The 24,193-nt window shown below is 36.3% G+C and overlaps 1 protein-coding gene across 1 annotated transcript in view; it reads right to left on the reverse strand.

Moving 5' to 3' along the window:
• Positions 1 to 4,237: 4,237 nt before the first annotated feature.
• The window catches only part of plppr1 (phospholipid phosphatase related 1), an 82,897-nt gene continuing 62,941 nt past the window's right edge, over positions 4,238 to 24,193 (reverse strand). Inside the window, exons 4-8 of the mRNA XM_079862141.1 lie at positions 19,123 to 19,255; positions 9,839 to 10,089; positions 8,314 to 8,490; positions 7,191 to 7,322; positions 4,238 to 4,964 (exon numbers count right to left, since the gene is read on the reverse strand). Coding sequence (XP_079718267.1) covers positions 4,932 to 4,964; positions 7,191 to 7,322; positions 8,314 to 8,490; positions 9,839 to 10,089; positions 19,123 to 19,255 — 726 coding nt within the window. The 3' untranslated portion in view covers positions 4,238 to 4,931. The remainder of the gene's footprint in view (positions 4,965 to 7,190; positions 7,323 to 8,313; positions 8,491 to 9,838; positions 10,090 to 19,122; positions 19,256 to 24,193) is intronic.

Below are 24,193 nucleotides of genomic sequence, written 5' to 3' on the forward strand. Positions count from 1 at the left end.
GCTCCGGAAGGATAAAAAGAGAAGAGATGACAATGAAGGACGAGAGAGGACCAGGCCTGGGATATTTATGTTGTTGTTTAGGCGGCAGTTGTCCATGAGGGGCTGCCGCTTTTGTTTTGTTTTTGTTTTGTAATTAAAGTTACGTTGAACATTCAACCATCCCGCCACCTTCTTTCCTGAACTTTGCTACACTGGTGCCGAAACACAGGAGGAAGGAGGAATGCGCTGTCAAAGAGCCCTTGTCGCTGTTGGAAATCTGTGGTGCCATCGAGGAGTGACTTGCCGAGAGGGACGGATGAAATCATTGCTTTCTGCTTGAGCATGAGAGGGACGGCTGCCATCGGAAGGAGCCAGAGGAGTTGCCACAGTTTGATGGGGTCTGCTCCTGTCCGCCATATGGGGAAGAGCAGGCAGAATGGAGCGGGACTCGCTGCCGGATACCGAGATGGAAGGAGTGGTCGCCTCCAGTCAGAAGACGGTGGAGTTAAGGGCCGTCCACAGAGAGATATCCAGTGCCACCACCATTGCAGAGGATTTCACCCAGCTGGTGAAGGACCGGATTGAAGTACGTTTTGTGAACAGGACCAAGATTTGTTTTCTTCTTTTTCTTTCCTCTGTCTCTCTGTATCTTTCTTTCTCCTTTTCTCTCTCTTCGTCTATACTTACCCCCAGGTACTGCGGCCACCATGAAGGCCATGAAGCGCAGTCTGCGAAGGGCGATGGGGTATATGTGAAGAGCAGGGAGCCGTGGGAGCGAAGCGAGGCCAGAAGAGCGTGGAGCGACACCTGCGAGTCACACCAGTCTTGAAATCCACGGAGGAGCTCCGGAAGGATAAAAGGAGGAGTGATGACAGTGAAGGATGAGAGAGGACTAGGCCTGGGACATTTATGTTGCTGCTTTGTTTCTGTTTATGCAGCAGTTATCCATGAGGGGCTGCCGCCTTACTTTCGTTTTGTGATTTCTTTATTTTGTCATTAAAGTCATGTTGAACGTTTGCCGGTTCCTGCCTCCTCCTTCCCTGAACTATAAACTTCTTTACAGTAATATTTACCACTAAACAACAAAACTTTGAATACATCTAAATTTAAAAAATATCTAAATTGTAAGTCTAAATTAAGTACACATGATGAAAATGTGTCAGTTCCAGTTTCCCCCCCTCAATAGAACCAGTTCTGAAGAATTCTGTTGAATTTAAATTGCACGTATATATTGGACATTTCCATTATATCATCACAAGATGTATACAGGGACATACCAAAACAGCTTAGAAAATTATATATATATTTGTTTGGAAAGAATTACAAAGATATTTCTAATGTTCTTGGACTCTATAAGCCTTCACTTCTAAATGGAAAAGACTTCGAGGTTAGTGGCGCACCTCATCTGGAAAGTTTCAAAACATTCCAGAAAAGCTTTAACAGAACTACAGGCATCTCAAGCACCTGCTAAGGTATTTGTTCATAATTCAACAATAAGAAAGAGTGTGCAAAAACCGCAGTGTTGGCAGAGTGAATCTATGGTGATATCTGTGTCTGTCTAGCCAATTATTAGTTTTACAAATATTCATTTACTTTTCACAGGGTTAATTATAGGGAGTCTATGTTAACTATTTGAATTTAAATGTTTTCATGTGCAACATTTCATTTTGAAAATGAACAACCATTTTGTTCTCCAAATATAAATCATAAGAGAATATCAAATATCGAAAACCTTTTCGTGCCACTGAATGTATGATAATGCATACAAATCTTATTCTGTAAAACTTTATGGTGCTTCAAAGGCCGTAAGAACACAAGCAGGCATGATACGATTTTCAGCAGATGTTAATTATCGCATAGACTGAAGGCAAAGATGGCTCCTCTGTGGCATAGTTAAACCACCCTATTCCTAACCCGTCTACAGCTCACTGCTGCTTCAGAGCCCTCGCGCATGAACTGTCTGCATCTAAACCCCTCGAGATATTTATTAGAGATTTAAGTCAACTTTTCATTCTCTTTGTATAATAATGACTTGAGGCTGAAGATACTGAAATCAGGCTCTAAGTAACATGATTGTGTTTCTCTGACAGAAAAAAAAAACACTGCTACAATACTTTAGAACGATAGTTCACCTCAAAATGAAAAGTTTGTCAATTCCTTGTTTAAATATCTGTTAATGCCTTTGCGTGGCATTGTCAGATTGGATAACTTTTGTTTTAGATCACAGATCTACTGACATTGTGATTCATTGGTCCGTTAATGACTGCAAGTCATTCAAACCCTGAAGCAGAAAACAATTCTCTCAAACTCAACGCACAGCTGGCATGAGGATTTGGTGCTGGTGGGCAATGATTTGTTTACTCCAAACATATTGCTATGTATTCAACTTTTTGTTTTTTATTCGCCCATATAACTGGAGAATAAAACTTTTTTACAGACTGTTCTGCTGAAATGTATTTTATTTGGCATATAGATCTATTGTGAAGAGGGCAGGTAAGTTAACTTTCAAAGAGTTCAAGTTCCGATGAGTTGTTTCTCATCAATAGATTGAGTAAACCATGTGCTCAATGTTGTTCATTAAAGTGTGGTGTTCATTAAAAGCACATCATTAATGTTACTTGATGAAGAATGGGGTCATGTTTTAGTAGCTGTTCAACTGGATAATTCCAAGAGTTCAAAAGAGAAACTTTCTGGAAAATGTACAGTTGACAGCTGTTCAGAGCACTGGTGTATCAAGAAGAGAGTTATTCAAGCAAAAGCTTAATACCATCTATAATGCTGGAACATTTTTCATAATAATCCTATTATTGCTTGGAGGAAAAAACGACAGACAAAGGTGGTGGTGATAGATATGAAAAGAGCAGTTGCTGGATTTAAGACTGCAATGCTGAAAGTTATTTTGGCCAGAAAAGCATAAAGTAAAAGCTGTAAAGTTTATAAAACAATTCATTAATTTCATTTTCATCATAACTAATATGAAAATTGCATTTAATCTTTTTTGCTAAGTAGCACTATTTTCTTTCTTTCCGATAACATATAGCAGGTATGCAGATGCTTGAGTTCCTGGGTTCCACAGTTTTCTAAGAAACTTTTTGAAAACTTTGTATCTCATGACAGTAAATTTTTCAGGAGTGTGGAATGGATTTTTCCCACCTCTCACATTTATTTTAGGCACATGGGTCTTGCCCAGAGAACCACACAGTACAAGACCAATTTTTATTGAAGCTTTATGAAGCTTCTTAAGGTACTGGGCAGATTGGATTGCAATAAAATATATAATCTGAATATAGCATTTAAATTAACTTGGGTTTCTTAAAGCTACATAATGTACAGTTTTGTTCGAAATTAACCCAATTTAAATAATGAGCAAAAGGGGAAAGCAAAACTGTCTGTGATAAAAAAAACGAATCAACATTGTCTTGCCTTTTCAGAAATTAGCTTTCATATCAGATTTGATGTCCATTGTTTGTTTCACAAAACAATGTTTATGTTGGTAACAATGTCAATCTCTACTTTGGTCTATTTGCCTATAAAATGGTCAAGTTATAGGCTAATTGTGTCAATTAGTCAGACATAATGATTGCTAATTGCAATCATTATGTCTAATGTCAGCATTTTCAAACTTTCGTAATGTTATTTTAAAACACTTGTTTTTAACAAATCAAAACACTTACCTGCTCATACGAGATATTTATTTTAAGATGTCCGTATTTGTATAATTATTTCATTTATTGAGTCTTGATGTCGTTTGTGAGATTAGCATGTAACCATGAGCGTAGTGATCAAGCCCTCATATTAATCCGCGCAGGAGTCGAACTACTCACGTAATGACCAAAACAATGTTCATCCGCAAGAAACTTGTAGTTTTATGCTTCAACCGCTAGAGGGCCAAAATGATTGTAGCTGATCTGCAAAACAAGTACAGTGTATGTAAATCAGTTCATATTTTATGCTTTTTTTTGTTGTCTTCTTGAGATGTATGCATTTACTAGAAAACAATACATCATTCTTGAGGAATGTTGTGCTTTGTAACTTTGCAGACATCATGCTCAAACAGCAGCAGAAGTATTAAAAAAAAAGTAAAAAAAAATATTTGTACAAAAAAAATGCGTAATAGGACACCTTTAAACACCACTTGGCTGAAAAAAAAAGTGTTTTTAACTAAAGTGGTAGTAATAAGATTAAAAACATTCTTGTCATCACATCATTTTCACAAACTATATTAACATTCTTGAAAATGAAGCCAACTCAAGTTATTGGACTCAGCTACAGACTATTTATTTGACAGACTACTCAGGAAAATATATTTAGCATTTCAAATGAAATGCCAACTTTAAAGAAAAAACAAAACACAAGTCGAGAATAACAGGTTATTCAAACAGTGTTGTGTATTACATGCTGAGTACATGGCCATTCAAAGATGCCCGAGGAGAATCCGATACAACGACGTGTAACAATTCAACATGTTTTCTTTCAAACTCACACCAAAAAATAGGTATACCAAAAACATTCCTGGAAAATCAGCAGGCAAAGTCGATCAAAATGCTTTATACAGATAACAAAAAGAATACAAAATGATCTTTGTCCAAAAATGTACAGGAAAAAAATCGAAATAAAATCATTCTTTGTACAAATACCACATAACAACATCGATATTTGAATTACATTATATATATAGACTGTATATATTTACTTTGTGATGTAAAACATGACAAAGAAGGCAGAAATCTGGACATGAATTGAGCAGTGTTGACATTATGAGGGAAAGCTACAGCACTCTCTTATACAAAATGTACAAAACAGCTGCTTCTAGGTACAACTAGTTACAACATAATACTGTCTTTTTTCTTTCTTTCTTTCTTTTTTTTTTTACAGTATGCCACAGTACAAAAAACTTTTTGTGCCTAGAAGTGTTGAGGTGAAGCGAAAGTGACTCTGTGCTGCCCCCTTAGTCATGTGACTTCAGTCATGGACGCCGAATGGTTCTGAAAGACAAACACAATTGGATTCAGAGTCGTGCTGTGCCGTTGCAGATGGTAATACACATTTGGCTTGTCACTTAAATGCTTATTACCCATCAGGCGCATTTAACTGAAACACCAGAGAGACACGTGTAATTTCTCAATGCCAATTCCTTCAATTATTGTACTTGTCCAGATCGTGACTGAACACATGATTTTCCTTGTTTCCCAAACACAGTGACTTGCATAGCCAGCTCTAACATGCTCTAGGGTGTTAAGCGGGAGTCCAAAGCAAAGGAGGATTACTCTGACCCACATCTGTTACTCAGGCGCTCCAGGTTTTTCACTGGCTGGCTGTCAACAGAATCGTCTGACAAGACATTCCCTGCTGAAAACAGTGTCGGAATGAAGCAGCATTGGAACTCCCTGCTGTATGATGTGACAAAATGCATCTTTGTGGAGAATAAATGGACAAACTCAAAGCCTTTTTTTTTTTTTGGGGGGGGGGGGGGGGGGTGGAAATTTCAGTCGGGTTTACAAAACGCAAGGCAAATTCCAGCCAGACTGAAACTTATGTTGGGAATACTGCTGAAGGTGAATACTGGGAATACATATTTCATGATTACAAATTTACTAAATTAATTTATCACTAATTATTGTGTAATATCCTGACGCTATCAGATCCCTCTCAATTTATACATCATTTAGTCTCGGAACCAAGGATATTATAGTTAACTTAAACTTAAATCAAACTAACTAACTAACTAAAAATGTTTTTAAAAAAATGTGTATTAGAAAATTGTGTAAGAAATTTCATAAAAACATGCATGTTATTGGGTTCTATAGAGTTTTGAAAAGTTTAACGCGTTTAAATTTCACACATGGCTCATGGCGTAAGACACTGAACAGCTTGGCATGACACAATGGCTAAAAAATGTCAGTCTGCATATTTATATATACCAACAATTGCAACAACAAAAATATAATATAGAATAAATAATATATAAATAAAGCAATTGCAGACAAAACAGAACTTGTCATGTGTGAACAACTAACTCAACCAAAGTATCTTGATAGCAAAATGCATTGCGGTGGACTGAAAGTCAGTGATAATGGATATGGAAAGTTACTAGTATGCCACAATGATGTAGTCATTAATAATAATAATTTAGCTTAATTTGCTGGCATTTCTCAGCAAATATTGATATACGCGACATGATAGCGAAGTGAAAATAACTAAACCACATTGTGCCTGCAATGTAAGTTACTCTATATTAAATGATTGTTTATATAATGGTTACATTATGTTTATGCTGTTGTACTGAATATCAGCATGAGCTCATTCTAACGATGCCAACAACACTCTTGGTTTTGTGATATTCCTTAAAGAAATTACTTATTAATGCAAGTTATTATAAAATGCACTCTAAAAATGCACTCTAAAAGGTAATTCAGGGGACCTGTTACCACAACTTATATAAATGAATGGTTGCAAGTTAAAAATTCTAATTTATTGTTGCAAACATTATTTTATCGAGTTCTGTTGATATAATAATGCTGATCATTACATCAACTTAATATAGTCTGTAATTTAAACTCAAATGTATGCGTTAACCGCCTTTTTTGTTATTAGGTTGTAGTAACGTAATGAAATTGTATTGATAACTTTGGAAATTAGGCAGTGGATTTCTAGTTCCCAGTATGCTTTGCATAGGACTGGATAAGGATAATAAATGTTGGAATGAAGTGTTAATTTATTTGTTTTTAGTGAAGGGAAAGACCTGTTTGAGTTTAATTCTGTAATGTAGAAGTTTTTGTGGTTACCATTGTGGTGAAGAGTAGATACATGAAGGTAAACACTACATTGACTCTATAAGCACAGACTGCGCTAATGCCAGTGACAAGTAATATCTAACTTGTTCATTAAATATACATGTTAAATAAGTTTTGTTAGCATGTGCTGTGATAGCTGTTGATTTGAACTGATACAGTCAACTGGTTCCAGGGCTACAAATCTAGTAGTTGAAACAACTTAATTTTTTTGAGTAATCAACTTAAAAATCTGTGTTTATGCTACAAATTATTAAGTTCCTCTAACTCAATGTAGCTTGTTGGTTGAACATAAATTCAATCAAAGTTGTCTTAACTCAAAAACATTGATGCAAACTATTGCGTAAATTTTGTTGTTGTTGAGCCAACACATTATTTTTAGAGTGTGTGTAAAATAGCAAGAGCTGATTGTGCTGAGACCTGTGCGCTGAGAGTCTCCAGAGGGCTTTCCACACGAGGGAATGTCATCAAGGGAAGACCGCGGTAATCCTCCTGCTTCTGTTTGGTAGGAGTGGAGAGGGTCCCTTTGAAGTTGTTCACTACACAGATTCCCTACAACGAGAAAGGAACTTTTTGAAGATCGGGATGGTTATCATATCGACTAAAGCAAAGTCATGAAAAAACTTTATTTCTCAATATAAATTTGTAAAAATAAAAAATAAAAAAATGTGATCATCCAAAAAAAATTTATTTGTGGAAATAAATAATAAAGTGGAATTTAAGGATTTTGAAAACTACAGTGGAAGGGAAGATTTTCAGTAATACTTAAGTCAAAAAATATGGCGAACAGAAAAGCTAAGTTAGCATTGGTCGGTAATGTGGCGGAGCTTAACAATTATTATTAATAATAATAAATGATAGTTGTAAGATATTTTATTGTCTATGAAAGAAGCTGCATTATATTTTCAAAAATACAGTAAAATCTGTAATATTGCGAAATACAATTTAAAATAATTGGTTTCTACTTTAATATATTTTGAAATGTATTTTATTCCTGTTATGCAAAACTGAATTCTCAGCAGCCGAGAATCATGTGACAGCTATTACGGTCTTCAGTGTCACATGATCCTTAAGAAATCATTCTAATATGATGATTTGCTGCTTAAAAAAAAACATTTCTGATTATTATTATTAGTTGGAAACAGTTGTGCTGCTTCTTATACAGTATATACAGTATGTATTCAGGATTCTTTGATGAACAAAAAGTTTAAAGGAAATGTTCAAAAAATGTTCATCCAAATACTTTATTTTTTACTATATTAATACTTTATACAAATATATTTTTTAAAAGCATCATGACAACCAAGATAAAAAATGTTTTACCAATTAGCAGATTTTATGATGCATCACGTTATTTACTAACGATATCACTTTAATATACAAGTAAACCACTACAGAGCACAATATTGTATTTTGTATATCAATACAGGGGAGAAAAAAAACAAAAACAATCAGAGACAATAAAATACATATTTAAAAATGAGAAAATATAGATTTTTTTAATTATTTGAGTTAAACAATGACAGCAAACTATGAAACCCACCAGAAAAAGAGCTACGGAGCTTCCTAATATGAAGCCAGCAATAACGTCAGAGCAGTGATTGCGGTATTCTGATACCCGGTTCAGGCCGCTGAGGAAAGCAGCGCACATGATTCCCAGACAAAGCACGGGCTTGGCCAAACGACTGCTTTTCGTCTTGATGGTGCTTGTGATGTACATCTGAAACAGGCAAACGCACACACACGTGCGCACACTCGTTAAGGACCCGATTAATTCACTGGATTTGTTGTGCAGCAGCAGGTGACTGTGAGGAGATTCAGCTTAAATAAACACACAGCGCTTGCTCCACCTCAGGGAAATTATGGCCAATTATAAGGAACAGAATCCGAGTAAATAACCTCGTATACCCATGAAAGAGAGATAAAGAAAAACCACAAACCTTGGCAATTCAACATCACTAATCAAACAATGAAACGCATTAAAGGCAGGAATCAGTGAGAGAGTGAGAAATAAAATAAATTGACAAAATGTGTAGTTACACTAATTGCCTTTATATGGTAATGTAAGTGATCTTAGTAAATACATATGTAAATGTTTTATTTTTTTCATTTACTTAAGTATTTTAGGTATTTTACGTTTGTACTTGTTGTTTTTGTATTTGTATTGCATTTGCATTTTATTTACTAAATGTTTACCTAAATAATTCTGTTAGACACGTGAAAAACATCAAGCAAAATACTACATTTGTATCTTCTATTATTGTTTTACTTCTAATTTGTGCCATTGTTCTTTATTTTTTATGACCTTACATAATTGAGAAATATTTGAAGGATGCATGCCATTGTTTAATTTATTTTGCTAACATTTATACAATATTGTGAGTATTAATAGTTTATTTACATTACATATTAGTTTATATATATATATATATATATATATATATATATATATATATATATACACATTTCTATTGAGAATTTCTCTATAGATATCAACTATATAGATATTTCTATATAGATATCAACTTTGCACAAGAATAAACAGTTACACTTTATATTAGGCATCTTTACTACTATGGACTTTTTTAATAAAATAATTAAGTTCAATGTACTTATTGTGTTTATGTTGTGCTGTTAGATGTAATCACAGAAATCAATTACAGCTGTAATTACGTTCAAATATTATTAAATATAAGTACAATGTAAATTCATATATGTTCACAATAAGTGCATTGTATCAAATGGTTAATTTAAATGTCATTACATACAGTAGTAGTATATAATATAGTGGGACCTAATAAATTCTTTAGATCTCACCTTGTAGCTCACCTTGTTTTCCCTGTATAAAACATATTCAAACAATTTAGCATGTTTCAAGTTTCCAGTGACAGGCATTTCAAGACTTATAGCTTGCCTCTTTATTTCACTGGACATGGTTGTGTAAAGCAAATTTCAATTTCAAAGTTAACAGCTCATGAAATATGGGCCAGTTGAAATCAAGTCAACACATAAAAGTCAAATGAAACTACGCAACCACAGTCTATTTAGGATGCACACTAGTGTCTTACAGTAACATAGACGGCAGAGTAGACACTGAGCGAAGCATCTTTGGATGGGAAAGACCTCCTGGCTCTTTCCACGACCACCTGGTTCCCAGTGCAGATGTTTCCATTGGCGATGAACTGGTGGCTGAAGCGACAATCCAACCCAGTGTAATTTGGCTTGCAGACGCTCAGGAAATATGGCGCCAGGTTGCCAGTCACGATCTGGCCGGCGTTGACAAAGATGTCGGTGGCGAACAGGCCAAACGCGAAGACACCTGCGGTAAAAAAAAAAGAAAAAAAAAAGGCAAAAATATATTCAGCTTGTTACTCCCAATCAAAGCTCTGAAAATAAAAGCAAATCAGACAAGGGTTTGGAGGACGCCCATGAATACCAATGCAGTCTTGATGGAACAATGTTATTTTTTATCTTCATCCAGAAGTAATTACAAATGCCCACTAGAGCAAAAGCTACATTTGCATACACCATTTGGCACAAACAAAACTACTCTACTAAGCTTAACATCTTATGCATGTAATTATGATGTCCTCTAGTTATGTGAACTCTCTCAGTCTGACTTTTTCCAGATGATTTTGTGACCTTGCAAGGAATAAAATGTTAACCAACATGTTGTCATGTCTGGCTAGATTTTGGTTCTTGTTTCATGTTTTCAATTTATGTTTATCATGTCATGTCTTTTACTGGGATTCATGTGATTCCCTGTTTCCCTCATGTGATCTTGTCTAGGGTTGGGTATCGTTTTAATTTTAACAATTCCAATTCTGATTCTGCTTATCAATTCTGATTCCTAATTTTGATTCCAATGAGTAAAAAAAAAAAAAAAAACTTAGATATCATTCACATTAGTTCAAAGTCTTTTCATTGTAGCTGAATACCATGTACAAAATTCCACGGCTAAAGAACACTTATACAAGGAACTTTTGCCTATGGTTTTAAAATACCAAAGCAAAAACAACCAGTCTAACTAAATTTCAAGCATTATTAAATACAAGTAGGCCTAAACATAAAAAAAAGAACAAATAAACAAATTAGCAATCACACAAATAAATACAACTAAACAAAGATACTATTGAGATTAACTGTTATTGTATAAACAAAGTTCTCCAGGTATTATTCAGGTACAGAAACTGTAATAACATGCAAAATAATACTGAACTTTATAAATAAAATATATATTACAAATATAGTCACAAAAGTTATTCAGTCAAAAAGAGTGAGTGAATTTTCTCTTTGTCTTTTGTTGATTGATTAACGTTATAGAGACGACAGCAGTAATATTAGGCTGCTGTCACTTTAAGAGCTGCATGGATGCAATATACTTTTACAAGCATTTTCTTTATCAACTGTTTATGTTCACTTAAGACATAACCGACTGTGTTTACGGGGATATTTTGACATATTTTTGTGTGTATTTGTCCGTTTAAGTACAAAAAGACTTGGAAGAGAACTCAGTTCAGAATCGTGCACTATAGAGGGTATGCGTTGACGTCACTTTCCCGCCGGAACACACCCCTCAGCCGGACTGAGTGGCAAAAGAGCTGCTGCGTGACTAAATTTAACAGGGGAAACTGTGAAAACGTCAGTAAAACGAACGATGACCAGTTTAAACTAAAGGTTGGACTCGATATAGTGTTCCTTACAGCTTACCAAAGATCCAGTGATCCATGGATATTGACATGCAGCCAGGAATTGTTTTTCCTGACATTTATATGTGCCTGTTTTCGACGCCGGGGAAATACATAAAGCACATTTGCCTGTGAACGCTTTATACAAATACAATATAGGTAGGTCTAAATCCGGGTGATCACTTATATCTATGTATATCATCATATCGTCCAGCCCTAAAACTTGTAGTTTGTTGTCAGTGTTTATTTAAAAACATCCAATTATCCATAATATACAACGATAAATATTGAATTGATGAGTTGTCAATACAATCTATAACAATACAATATATAAGTTATGATTTTACCCTTAAATTCAGCAAATTGACAACATGATAACTGCAAATCCACCTTTCGCTGCCTGGAGTCCAGTTGTTTCTGTGAATTGCAGCGATCCATTTGCTTCCGCAGTCTGTAAAAATATACCTCAGATTTCTTGTCAAATCTAGTTGTACAGTCTATCGCAAAGCTCTTTCCCGTTTTAGATGTTTTGTGGGTTTTTCGCTGCATTCACGCTGAAAACAAATGCTGCAGCTCAGGCTTTTTGCCACTCAGTGGGCGTCACTCCGGCCGAAGGTGATGTCACACGCATATCCTCTGTGTGTGTGTGTGTGTGTGTGTGTGTGTGTGTGTGTGTGTACACGCTACAGGGTTCCAGCCACTGGGCTATAATAATATTCATAGATCTACTATGTGACATGGTTGTGTATGACTTGGCAATATAATGGACAGCCTATACACTGGTGAAAATCAGGCCGACTGCCTCACACAATGCGAGTCGCAACTCGCGACCATACAAGCATCAACGATTTCCACACAATTTTTCCCGAGAGACAAAAAAATTGTCCGTGCACGCCCGGCTTAAGTCAAGTGAAGTCAAGTCAAACCCAGGGGCGGATCTAGAAAAATATTTATGGGGTGGCGAGAGGGGGGCAGGAATTTTTGAGGGGTGGCAACATATGGCAGATGTATACTGAATTTAATCACAGTTCAATTGGCCATAACTTTTAATTCGTTGCTGCCAATAGGGATGGGTATCGTTCGGTATTACTACTCTTACCAATACTCCTTATCGATCAGGTACTTTAACGGTATTCTTATCGGTTCTTTTTGTTATAATAAAAAAAAAAGGGAAAAAAAAAAAATTTAGAACACAATTAATATTGCTTTATATTTTGAAATGTAAAATAAATATCTATAGCAAAAGAAAAAGCAATGCTTTAACCGTAACAAATAAAACATGTATGTTATGCAGAAGGGTGCAGGCTTTTGTGTTTTATATTCAGAAGACATAGGACACCAAAAACAAAGTACAAACACATGGTCAAACAAAAAAAGTATACAATTAAACAAATAGGCCTATACAAATTATATATCCAGTGCTTTAATTTCAGTAATGTCTACTGACATCTAATAAAGTCAGATTTAAAATAACTCTGCATAGTTTATCATAGATCGATTAAAGCTTATATCATTCAAGAGCTGCGACTGATTTTCTCTTTGTCTTTTGTTGTTTGGTTCACATTAATGGAGCAATCATCTACGTTCACACTGCAGGGCTTAATGCTCAATTCCGATTTTTTGAAAAAATTCGATTTTTTTGCAAGGCCGTTCACATTTCCAATTAAATGCGACCTTTTGTGATCTCCTGTGTGAACGTGAAATGACCCAGAAGTGACCCGCATGCGCAGAAGAGTACTCAACGGTCAACGACGTCACTTGTTGTTTGCGGAAGTAGCTAAACTTTAACCAGAGCCCGTCTCTGCTTTAACTGTGATTCTCTCACTCACACACACACACACGCGCACACACACGAGCGCACGCAGCGACCGTTACACAAGAGCCAGACTGCAGCCGCTGACCTATCTAATATCAGATTCAGCACAAATAAGTTAACATAACGTATATATAATGGCCGTGGGCTTTTTTTTTTTTTTTTTTTTTAAATTAACGGGCTCGTCGAGGTCGACCCGCTCGGCAGATTTACCTCAGCTCGACGAATATGCAGTCCGTTTTCAAACCGACGACTACTTCAATGCAGAATTATGACGTTTTTCGCGTATCAATGACGTGCGGGTCGGATACATGCGACCTGGCCGTTCAGACTGAAGTCGCATTTCAAAAGATCGGATATGTATCGGATTTGGGACCACTTTGGCCCCGTTTACACTGCCAGTGAAATGTGACCCAATTCCGATTTTTTGCTCACATGTGACACAGATCGGATGTGTTCTATGACAGTGTAAACAGGAAAAAAACGCATGCATTCGGATATTTCCAGATCGGTTTCAGGCCTCATTCATATGTGGAAATAAATCGGATATGTGCCAATGCGACTGTCATGTAAACAGGCAGATCGGATTTTCTGAGGCATTAGGCAACGTCTCCGCGGTTTAATGACGAGAGAAACCCCGACGCACATCTGCAAAGGGACGGATGGCCCGACGAAACGTGTCATCGTAGGAGAGGAATGTGGAGAGGGGCACGGGAAGTGTTTTCACATGATTGTAAATTTAACGAAAATTTTTGTTCATTTACATTTATTCATTTTAAGCAATTAATAATTTATTTGTAATAAACACTTTAAGTGGGCTATTTAAATTTAAAAAGTGCTAGGACTATTTACATTTTCAATTATATTTTTAAAACATGCGCGCAGATTGTGATGTAATATTGTGTGTGCATAGAAAGAATTTGTCCGCAGCCGCTCAAAAAAGAAAAAGAAAATTGTCCATAGCTGCTCTACTCCTGAGCGCAACTCCACTGTCAGTGTTGTGTAAGTAGTAAAGGCTCTAGACAGTTTTTTTGTGTTAATTTCTATTTCTTGTCGCTGTGCGGGCTCTTTATTGTATAACAGTGAACAGCCCTTAATGTATGTGCCGTAGATCGGTCCGTTGCATTACGAATGAAAGCAGTATCAGTAATCTCAAATATGTGATGTGCAGTCAAGTTCGGGTGTGTGTATGTTGTTTTAACGAGTGTTCTCACCGATACGCTTGTGATTCGTGGTAGTTTTATAGACATTGTTTCTTATTCAAAAGTGGTGTTTGGCAACTTTGCATATCGCAGAGCATGAAACATATTTTGTATTCGTCCATTTGTGCAAGAGAATTTAACCCTTTAAGCATGCGCGATATGTTTCAGATAGTAGCCTAGGCTACTAGCCATGGCAAGTGTAAACATATGAATCGGATATGGGTCACAATTTAAAGAACGTGTAAACAGACAGTCAAAAAAATCGGATTTAGGCAACAAATCAGAATTGGGCATCAAGACCTGCAGTGTAAACGAGGCCATATGGCCTGGGTCGCATTTGAAAAGATCGGATCTGTGTCGTTCAGACTGTCATGAAAAGATCAGATACAGGTCGCATAGGGGCAAAAAAATCGGAATTAGGTCGTTTCAGCCTGCAGTGTGAACGTAGCCTATAATTTTCTCCCAACTATTAACGCCCATACTTAATCCTATTGTATTTGTTATTTCCCCAGTTGTAACCTGGTTTCATTGCTGTGATATCTGAGAGGAATTGGATTTAATAGGACTGCTTAGCTAATTAAATGATCGATCTCCTAACTGGCACTGTATTGTGTGTTGTAACGTAACGTACGTCGGCGTAACGGCGACCATCAGTAAACGTTATGGATACAAACAATATTTTATATTTTTATTAAGCTGTTCTTGTCTTTACTAAAATCAAAATTAGGCTAATCAAAGGGAAGAGTGCTCTTACAAATCACGAGGGGGCGATTTGACCGCTGATTTTGGCTAACGTAATAGACTCGCTGTTTTTGCTGATGCTGAATCGTCTTTAGCATACAATACATTCATTACAAATGTAACTAAGTTAAATGTGTGTTTAAACTACACCTGGGGAAACTCACTTCACCTTCAGAGGCTCTGGGGCAGCTCAGTCTCTCCAGTCGGGTTGCAGGGCCACCGCACCGCAGCAGACTCGCTGTGTGTGAGACTGAGCGAACGCCGCTCTGCACGTTTGAATCAGGGACGTTAGCTAAGTATTTGAGGTTTTTTCATTCAATTAAAGGGATAGTTCACCCAAATATGAAAATTACCCCAGACGAATACAATCGGAGTTATATTAAAAACGGTCCTGTCTCTTCCAAGCTTTATAATGGCAGTGAATGGCCATTTATTTTTGTTGTGTTTTCACTTCAGGCCTTTATTAAATCCCCAGAAGTAGGTATATATGGATGCACTTTGATGGACTTCAAAACAGAAAAGGCCATTCACTGCAATTATAAAGCTTGGAAGAGCCAGGACATTTTTTTTTTTTTTATATGACTCTGATTGTGTTGGTCTGAAAGAAGTCATATACACCTAGGATGGCTTGAGGGGTGAACTCTCTCTTTAACTGCACTTTGGTTTGTTAAACTCACCGACAGTGGACTTTACCGTGGCACTTGTTTCACTGTAAAATTGTGTATCTTGGAGTGAATTAGATTACAATACATGGTGCCTCTTAAAGTATGAAGGGTTCCTATATGACCAAAAAGTTGAGCTACTGAAAACAAGACCACCGCTGGAGTGAAAAAGAAGAAAAGAGTGCTGGGATTCTGTCCAGCCACAATTGCTCAATATTGTAAAAAGGCTGCAATACGATGGTCCATATCACTGCAATCCCAAGCTAATCCATAAAATAAATATGACTGCATAAAATAAATACTGTGAGTGGAAGTTTTCATAGAAAGTTTTGTTGATTGTGTCTCTCATTATGTCTGTAGAAAACATTTAAAATTGATGCGTTTTGGAGGTGGTGTTGTTCCCAATCAATAAAACAGCCACAGCTCTGCGGTTTTACTTTAAAATCTCCAGGTAAGTCATACCAACAAAGTCAAAGATTTATTGGATGTGTCTTGCACTTTTACTTCTGAGAGCTCACTAAAAGTATTACTTTAGCCAAGTTGACTAATCAGCCATTAAGAAATAATCTGCATCGATACTCGATACCATAATATACTGCCATACAGATATTTTTATTATTATCTCATAATTATAAAGCTTACACACAGCACAGGGAGGTTTTATTTGAAATTCTGAACTAAATTTACAGAAAAAAAGACAAGTAAAAAGTTTGTAATACAACAAGAACAAAGTAACAAATTGCAAATGATAGCACAAATAAATACAATAGAATAAAGAGAAAGTTTTTCAGGTGGGTCTAACTGTAGTATTCAGTATTCAGAAATACTATTAAAGTAATAAAATGTAAAATAACACTGGGAAGTCTTCATTGTATATTTAAATACATATTAATGTTTCCAGTTAAAGCTACAAAAGTGATTCAGTCAAGAGCAGTGAGTGATTTTCTCTTTTGCAGCAGATTTATTAGGCTGCTGTCACTTTAAGAGCTTATGCATGGATCCAATATACTGTTACACAACAAGCGTTATTTTTCTCAACTATTTAAGTTCCAAAACTGACTGTGTTTAACTGAATACTCGCCAAGACGGTCATACACACAATTTTGTGTGTATTTGACCATTTAAGCGCAGTAAGCCACTCAATTTAAGAGGCGGCTTCAGTGGTGAGCACGCTTTTGGTGTGAGCGTGAAACCTGTGGTAATGCAAGATATATGTCAATTCTCCGTCAGAGAGAGAGCAGCTGGTATCGGTGTATCCTACGCTATCTCACGACCAATTCGTACAAATTCGACGAGTGTGGGAAAATGGGCTAATTCGTACGAATTCGTACGACCTCACTCGTACGAATTTGAACGATTTGTCTAAACTCACGTGATGGGTAGGTTTAGGGGCGGGGTCAGGGGTAGGTCATTCGTATGAATTCATACGAATTGGGTAAATCGTCAAATATGTACGATTTAGGAAAAATCGTACTAATTCGTACAAGTGAGGTCGTATGAATTCGTACGAATTAGCCACCTCGTCGAATTCGTACGAATTGTCGTGAGATCAGGCTGGTGTATCGATACTGCAGAAAAGGAGTATTGTAACCATTATAGATATTTCAGTAACGATACATATCGAAATATTGACATTTTTTACAACATTAGTTGAGTGATGATCCTGTGTGATAGTTGAGTGATGATCCTGTGTGATAGTTGAGTGATGATCCTGTGATGTTGACATGAAGACAAATTTGAACCCAGAAGATGAAAATAACGCAAAAAAGCTTAAAATGTACCAGTTTTCTCATAGTATTAAAACTAAAGGAAGGTTTGATGTTCAACACACATAACTGTTAAAATTACGGAAAAATAGGGTTTCATCACCCTTTCAAATTTGTAATCATAAATATGTTTACACAGTGTTCCCAAAGTATATTTTAAATGGTATTTGTTTAACAGCATATTTTTACTAAGTACTATCAATGCCAACACCATTAACATATTTTGTTTTTCAAATGTTAAAGGTCCCGTTCTTCGTGATCCCATGTTTCAAACTTTAGTAAGTGTGTAATGTTGTTGTTAGAGTATAAATAATATCTGTAAAATTATAAAGCTCAAAGTTCAATGCCAAGCGAGATATTTTATTTAACAGAAGTTGACTACATCGAACGGCCCGTTTGGACTACATCCCTCTACTTCCTTCTTTAATGACGTCAGTAGAACAGTTTTTTGACTAACCTCCGCCCACAGGAATGCTCCCTCAACTCTACCGAAATTCGTTTATGTACTTGCGCACTTCTAATAACTTACTGTGTTTACTCAGCTCTTACGGTGATTTTCTGAAGTAAAACTGACGCTTCATCATTTGTGTGATGTACAATAAACTTTATTAAACTCATCAGTATATGTTTGATCATCATTCAGACAGCAGACTTGTAGGCTATTAATAAATAATGGATACATACAAGCAGATGACAAATACGTTATAATAACCGTAATTAAACTACTAAACTATACCTGTTTCATCTCTATACAGCACTCTGACTCTGTAGGCATTATTGTCCGACTCGAAATGAACACCGTTACTGAGAGTTTCTGATATTATCATCATTCCGTGAGATGAAATTGTCCTGAGAGACTGTGCGCGAGCTCATGAAGCTCCGCCCCCTGGGTCGTCCAGCAGCAGAAGCTTATTTGCATTTAAAGGGCACACACTAAAACAGCGCGTTTTTCTGAGCCCCCAAAAAATGACAATTTAAACATGCTGTAAAAAATGATCTGTTGGGTATTTTGAGCTGAAACTTCACATACACACTCTGGGGACATCAGAGACTTATTTTACATCTTGTGAAAATGGGCATAATACGGGACTTTTAAGAATAAAATTACTTTTTTAAGAATAGAAATTATAGCCATTCAACAACATATTTGAATCATTTTTAACATTCAATAAGCAAACAGCAGACTAATGTTTTTGTTTATCATTAACTTGTTTATCATTTATAATACATGATCAATATATATATATATATTTTAAATGTCAGCAATCATTTACAGCAATCATCCCTTAAATCCATTATAATAAACGTTGCATTTTGTTTTGCCTTTATTTATGAGAAATCACTGTCATTACATTAGCAAAAATCCCAACTATGCATTATCTCACCATGGTGCCATCAGTTGTGACAACTGGAAAATCCATACTGGACCCAAACAATACTGAGCTGAAATGTTTAACACTAATGAAAACAGAAGACTCACCAATGAACCGAATGATTCTGCGGATGAGAGGGTTTAGGTAGCAGCACTCTCCAGTCACAATGGTTTTCTCCTGGGCTATTAGGGCTTCTCTAGTGGACTTCATGATGTACATGGAGATCTCCCCAACAAATATCTACAGACAGAAAAAAATAAAAAAAATAGATTTAAGCAGTTAATGCATAATGTGAGATTCATGTCTATTATATATTTTTGGTGATTTTGCTCATTACTTGCATGGGGGAACTATATTCTTAAGTCATTATGTTATTCAAGTTGTCTTGCACACTGTGGTGTAAATGGTCACTTTCCCAATGTCGGGCTGAACAGTTCCCAGAACGGTAAGGAACGGTTCCAGATTTATCCGCTTGATTAAGCTTGGCACGATTACAAACCATTCCCGGTCCAGAATTCTCATCACGGTTGGCTAACCATGCTGAACTCTGCCGTTCGAATGCGTGTAGTGACGCATGGGATCGGTGTTGTACTTTTACTTCTGAAAGCTCACTAAAGAATTACTAGTCATGTTTGCTTAGATTTTTATTCTATATAATGTATAATTAGTATTAACAGGCCAAGTTGATTAATCAGCCATTAAGAAATAATCTGCATTGGCTTAAGTGTCAAAATAGGTTTGTCAGTGGATGAGTACATGCACTAAATGAAAACCACCCCAAAAATGAACACGCAGGTTGAACGTGTGTAGTGATGTCACATCGCCACTCCGGATTAGTCACTTGTCTGTTGCCTGGCAGCCAGTTTCTCTGTAGTTGGCCAAGCTCGCTATTTCAGCAAAGTAAACAAGTTTAAAACGGAAATATCTGATCATCCTCCATAACGCAGTCACTATTAAAATCTCATACCATCTGTAAACTTTTTCGTTACAAAGGGAACGACTGGCACATTTGTATTACATTCCAGAGATCTCTGTTATCAGCTCCACAGTGGAAAATCAAACCATATCCGCATTAACGGCTAGGTTAAGCAAACAAGAATGGTTTGGCCTTACAGTGAAAAAGCAGCTACTGACATCAATGTTTCAAAATTTCAATCTAAAGACAGTTTAGTCATCATTTAGTTTCTGCTAATGTACTTTTAAAGGGGTCATGAATTGAGAAATTAAATATTGAATTCCCCTTGATCGCTTGGCATGTAGGAGGTCATTGTACTATAGAAACACCCTCTAAGTTTCAAAACTCAAAACTTCCTCAGTCCAAAAACAGCTTTTATTGAAACCAAGCTTCGAAGACGACTAGGTTCGGATTTTGTCACATTATGACGTAATAGTGCAACGAAAAACCACCTCTGGGGAATCAGATCAACGCCTACTCCTACATCACATCTTTGGCCCCACCCACTGACACGTTAGTGAGATGAGAGAAGAGGAGATACAGGATCACTAGACAAAAATGTCATTACCTTCCAAAGAATCCTAATGCTTGGGAAGTGCTTATTTATGTGAACGTCTTACTACAAGAATTATTTGTTTGTTTGGTACATTTCACTGTGGATTATATATGGTAAATCAGTCGCAATTTTGGTGCAGGCTTTGTGACCAGACTTTCACAGTAAAGATATGGACCTGACAGTAATGCCACAACATGTACAGTATGTGGCAAGCAGGGCGAGGCCGAGAGCCTTGGGAACAGAGCGAGGCCGGTGGCGCGAGTGCTAATGAGTGTCTCCTGCGTGCCACATGGCCTTAAGTCTCATGGAAGGAGATCTGGAAGGATAAAAGGAGGAGTGATGACAGTGCGAGACGAGAGAGGACCAGGCCTGGACTTTATGTTGGTGTTTTTATTGTTTATATGAGAGGCAGTCGTCTGTGAGGTCCTACAGCGGTTCAAAACTTTGTATATCAGGACGGGTCGCTGAACTGCCACACAGTCATGTATACAATGTATAAATGTGGGCAATCACATCGTGATATCATAACCATGATGATTTCTTGGAAGTTTCAAGGTAATGTTCTGGGACATTGTGAATGTTAGAATGCCATATTTAGAAATTCTTTGTTGAAAGAGTTTGTTCTAAGAGTTTCTATCTCCATTTTACGAGCAAAATCAGGTTTTAGAAGTCCTTTGTGCCGTGAAATTGAGTGAACCTCTAATGATCAGTTCACTTCGCCCTTGTATTATTTTTATTAAGCCAACTGTGACTAAACATGGTGTTTCACACTAATGGTAATAATAATGACGATGTACAAACGAAATTCACACTTTATCACCTGGCACAGATTTCATTTGTTGAAAAGTTGCAATATTCAAGGCATAAACATCAAATATTATAAACACATTTAAGCAATATTTCACCAAAAAATTAACATTGTCATAATTTATTCACCCTCACGTTGTTCCAAACCCGTATGCTGTTCTTTTATTTGTGGCACACAATAGTAGCATTTCAAAGAATCTTTACACAGCTTTTTTTTTTCTCTCCACACGTTCCTCAAATCTCTCAAATCTCATCCTTAATTATGCATAATCAAAATAGCAGACTGTGTTGGCTACAACAAAGTGCATCATTCAGAACCAAATGCCTGTAACGAATGGACTTAATCCAGATGCTCTAGACATCATAAAACCTTCCCCCTCTCCCGTTGTCATCGGCCCTCAAACCAGTTCTCTTCAAAGGCCGTACCTCTGCTCTCCTGAATGATCTCAGCAAGAGACTGTGCCTGCAACCCTTAAAGACAGCACAGTAGACCAGACGGCATGAGCCATTTGGTCAAAGACTATAGAGATAAACTCCAATACACAAGGAAATTTACTCCATTCTTACCCACAAACTTTCCCAAATGTTTATAGCATTTCTCCTGTATTGTATGCATGTCCCTATGTTTTATTAGCCTAGTTATGATTCTTTAGTTATGTTTAGAGTAATTTCAAATGTTGATATCCAAAGATGATGTATCACTGCTTTAACGTCTTCAGATCCCCTCTTTCTTGGTATCAAAAGAATCCTCTTTTGATTTTATAATCAATGGTGTACAATATGTTATGACAAATTGCATCATGATTTTTTTCCATACTTTTGTGTAAAGACTGCACAAATTCTCCATGCCAGCATGAACATGCAAACAGGGATAAGATGGAACAAAGACTTTCTCCCGGTCATCTTTGGTTGGTCACCTCACCAAATGGGTGTGAACTGAAAGGACCTTTAAGAGTGTCTGATTAGGTCAGATCTTCGCTCAATCTCTTTGAGACAACATTCTCCTGTCTTCTTCCGGCAACTTCATCTTCAAGTTAACTTCTTTGGATTCAACATGGACCACCCCAAGAACCCAAACGAACACTTCAGCGCACTCCTGGTGAAATCATCAAGAATGACTATCGTCGATAAACGATACTATCGTCTATCGGCACAACCCTAATTAAAACGCATTACCATTCTGATACATCAACTTGTATAGAAACCTGTATAATTAACTCTTCCTCTTCTTCTGAATCAGTTTCTGGTTCAAACATACATGGCTGAATTAAACCAATATTTCCACTTGCCATATGCAGCATTTACCCAAAGACTATAGATATAGAAAGGGACTTTAGTTTAGCTCAGTAGAGTTGACTGAGTGGATCTCTAAGCTGGTGTGAGTGAGTGGAGGTGGGGCTAATTTAAATATTCATGGTTCCACGTTTACTAAATGAGGCAATGGTGTAGTTACATTAAAGCTATTTTAACTTAAGGCATGAATAAATAAACAAATCACAGGAAGAAAAAAAAAACTTTTAAATATGCCATTTTGAACTAATCAATTGAAACTAATCACAACTTCTGTTTCATGCTGACTTTAAATACATTTTCTGTTCCTCACACAAAAATGTGTTTTATTTATTTATCTATGCTGGGAACGTCAATGATAAAATTGCATGTACATTTTCTTCACCCAAGGTTTCAAAGGAATTATACAAGTTTCATATCCATTAACATACATCATTAGAAAATCAATATAAATAGTGTAGACTCTTTTCGAAACTTAAAAACATCTCAATTTGACAGTTTAATAAAGTAGATTTGCTAAATTGGATGCATGTCTCCCACAGCATCAGTCACATTGCACATGTGTACGTCTCTATACAAACGGCAAAACATAAAACATAATAGCAAAGTTAAAAGACGGAATTTACTAAAAAAAACTTGTTGATGGAATAAATTTGCATAGAAAGGAAGTGTGTTTGAGCTGAAAAGAATGATAATGACAAAAGTGGAGCCTTTTGGGGAATTTTCACCTAAAAGATACAGCATTTCACAGGCCACTTTGAAGTCAGATATTACTAAGCCACTGACCAATTCTCAAGTTACCAAATGCAAGAGGTTTTCTATTTTCTGCCATACAGAGGAGAAATAAAGTTTGTGTCACAAGGAGGGAAAAAAAATTCAAGACCAGATGCAGCTGCAGCAGTTCTTTTTATCTCTAGAGTAAAACTCTGGCTTGTTTAAAGCTGTTTTCTGTGCTGGGAATGATGGAATTGGACTGCAGTGTTCATCTCTTAGAATAGTACAGTACAGATGAAACTCCAGTCCGTTGCTTGAGATATAGGCAGGGTTATAAAGATTAATAACTACACTAGGAATGTCCAAAACTGTTTGAAAAGGGTACAAGAAACCTACAGGTTGGATATAGATTTATACATGTTCAACCTGAATGTCATCAAAGCTATCATGAGCCATATGCCATATAATAAATCAATTGTTAAATAAAATTATGCAAAATAAATATTTTTTTTTACTTACAGTATGCATATCTACGGAAAATTGTTTCCGCCACAGAATAAATAAAAAAAGCTAATTTAAAAAAACGACTTTTTATCTCACAATTCTGACTCCCTGTAATTTCTAATAACTCTCTGTTATTTCTCTATATTATTGACTTTATATATCATATTTGTGAAAAAAAGTATGAACTGTGAGCTGAAAACTCAGAATAAACTCAGTAACTTTACTTCTTGCAATTTCACGCTGACTTTTTCCTCCTACCACAATTAAAAAAACAACACAAATAATAATAATAATAATAATAATAATAATAATAAAATGTTTATAAAGTATGGTAGTAGTATTTGCTGTACTG

Source organism: Squalius cephalus (assembly GCF_949319135.1).
Source record: "Squalius cephalus genome assembly, chromosome: 24".
Taxonomy (NCBI): Eukaryota; Metazoa; Chordata; class Actinopteri; order Cypriniformes; family Leuciscidae; genus Squalius; species Squalius cephalus.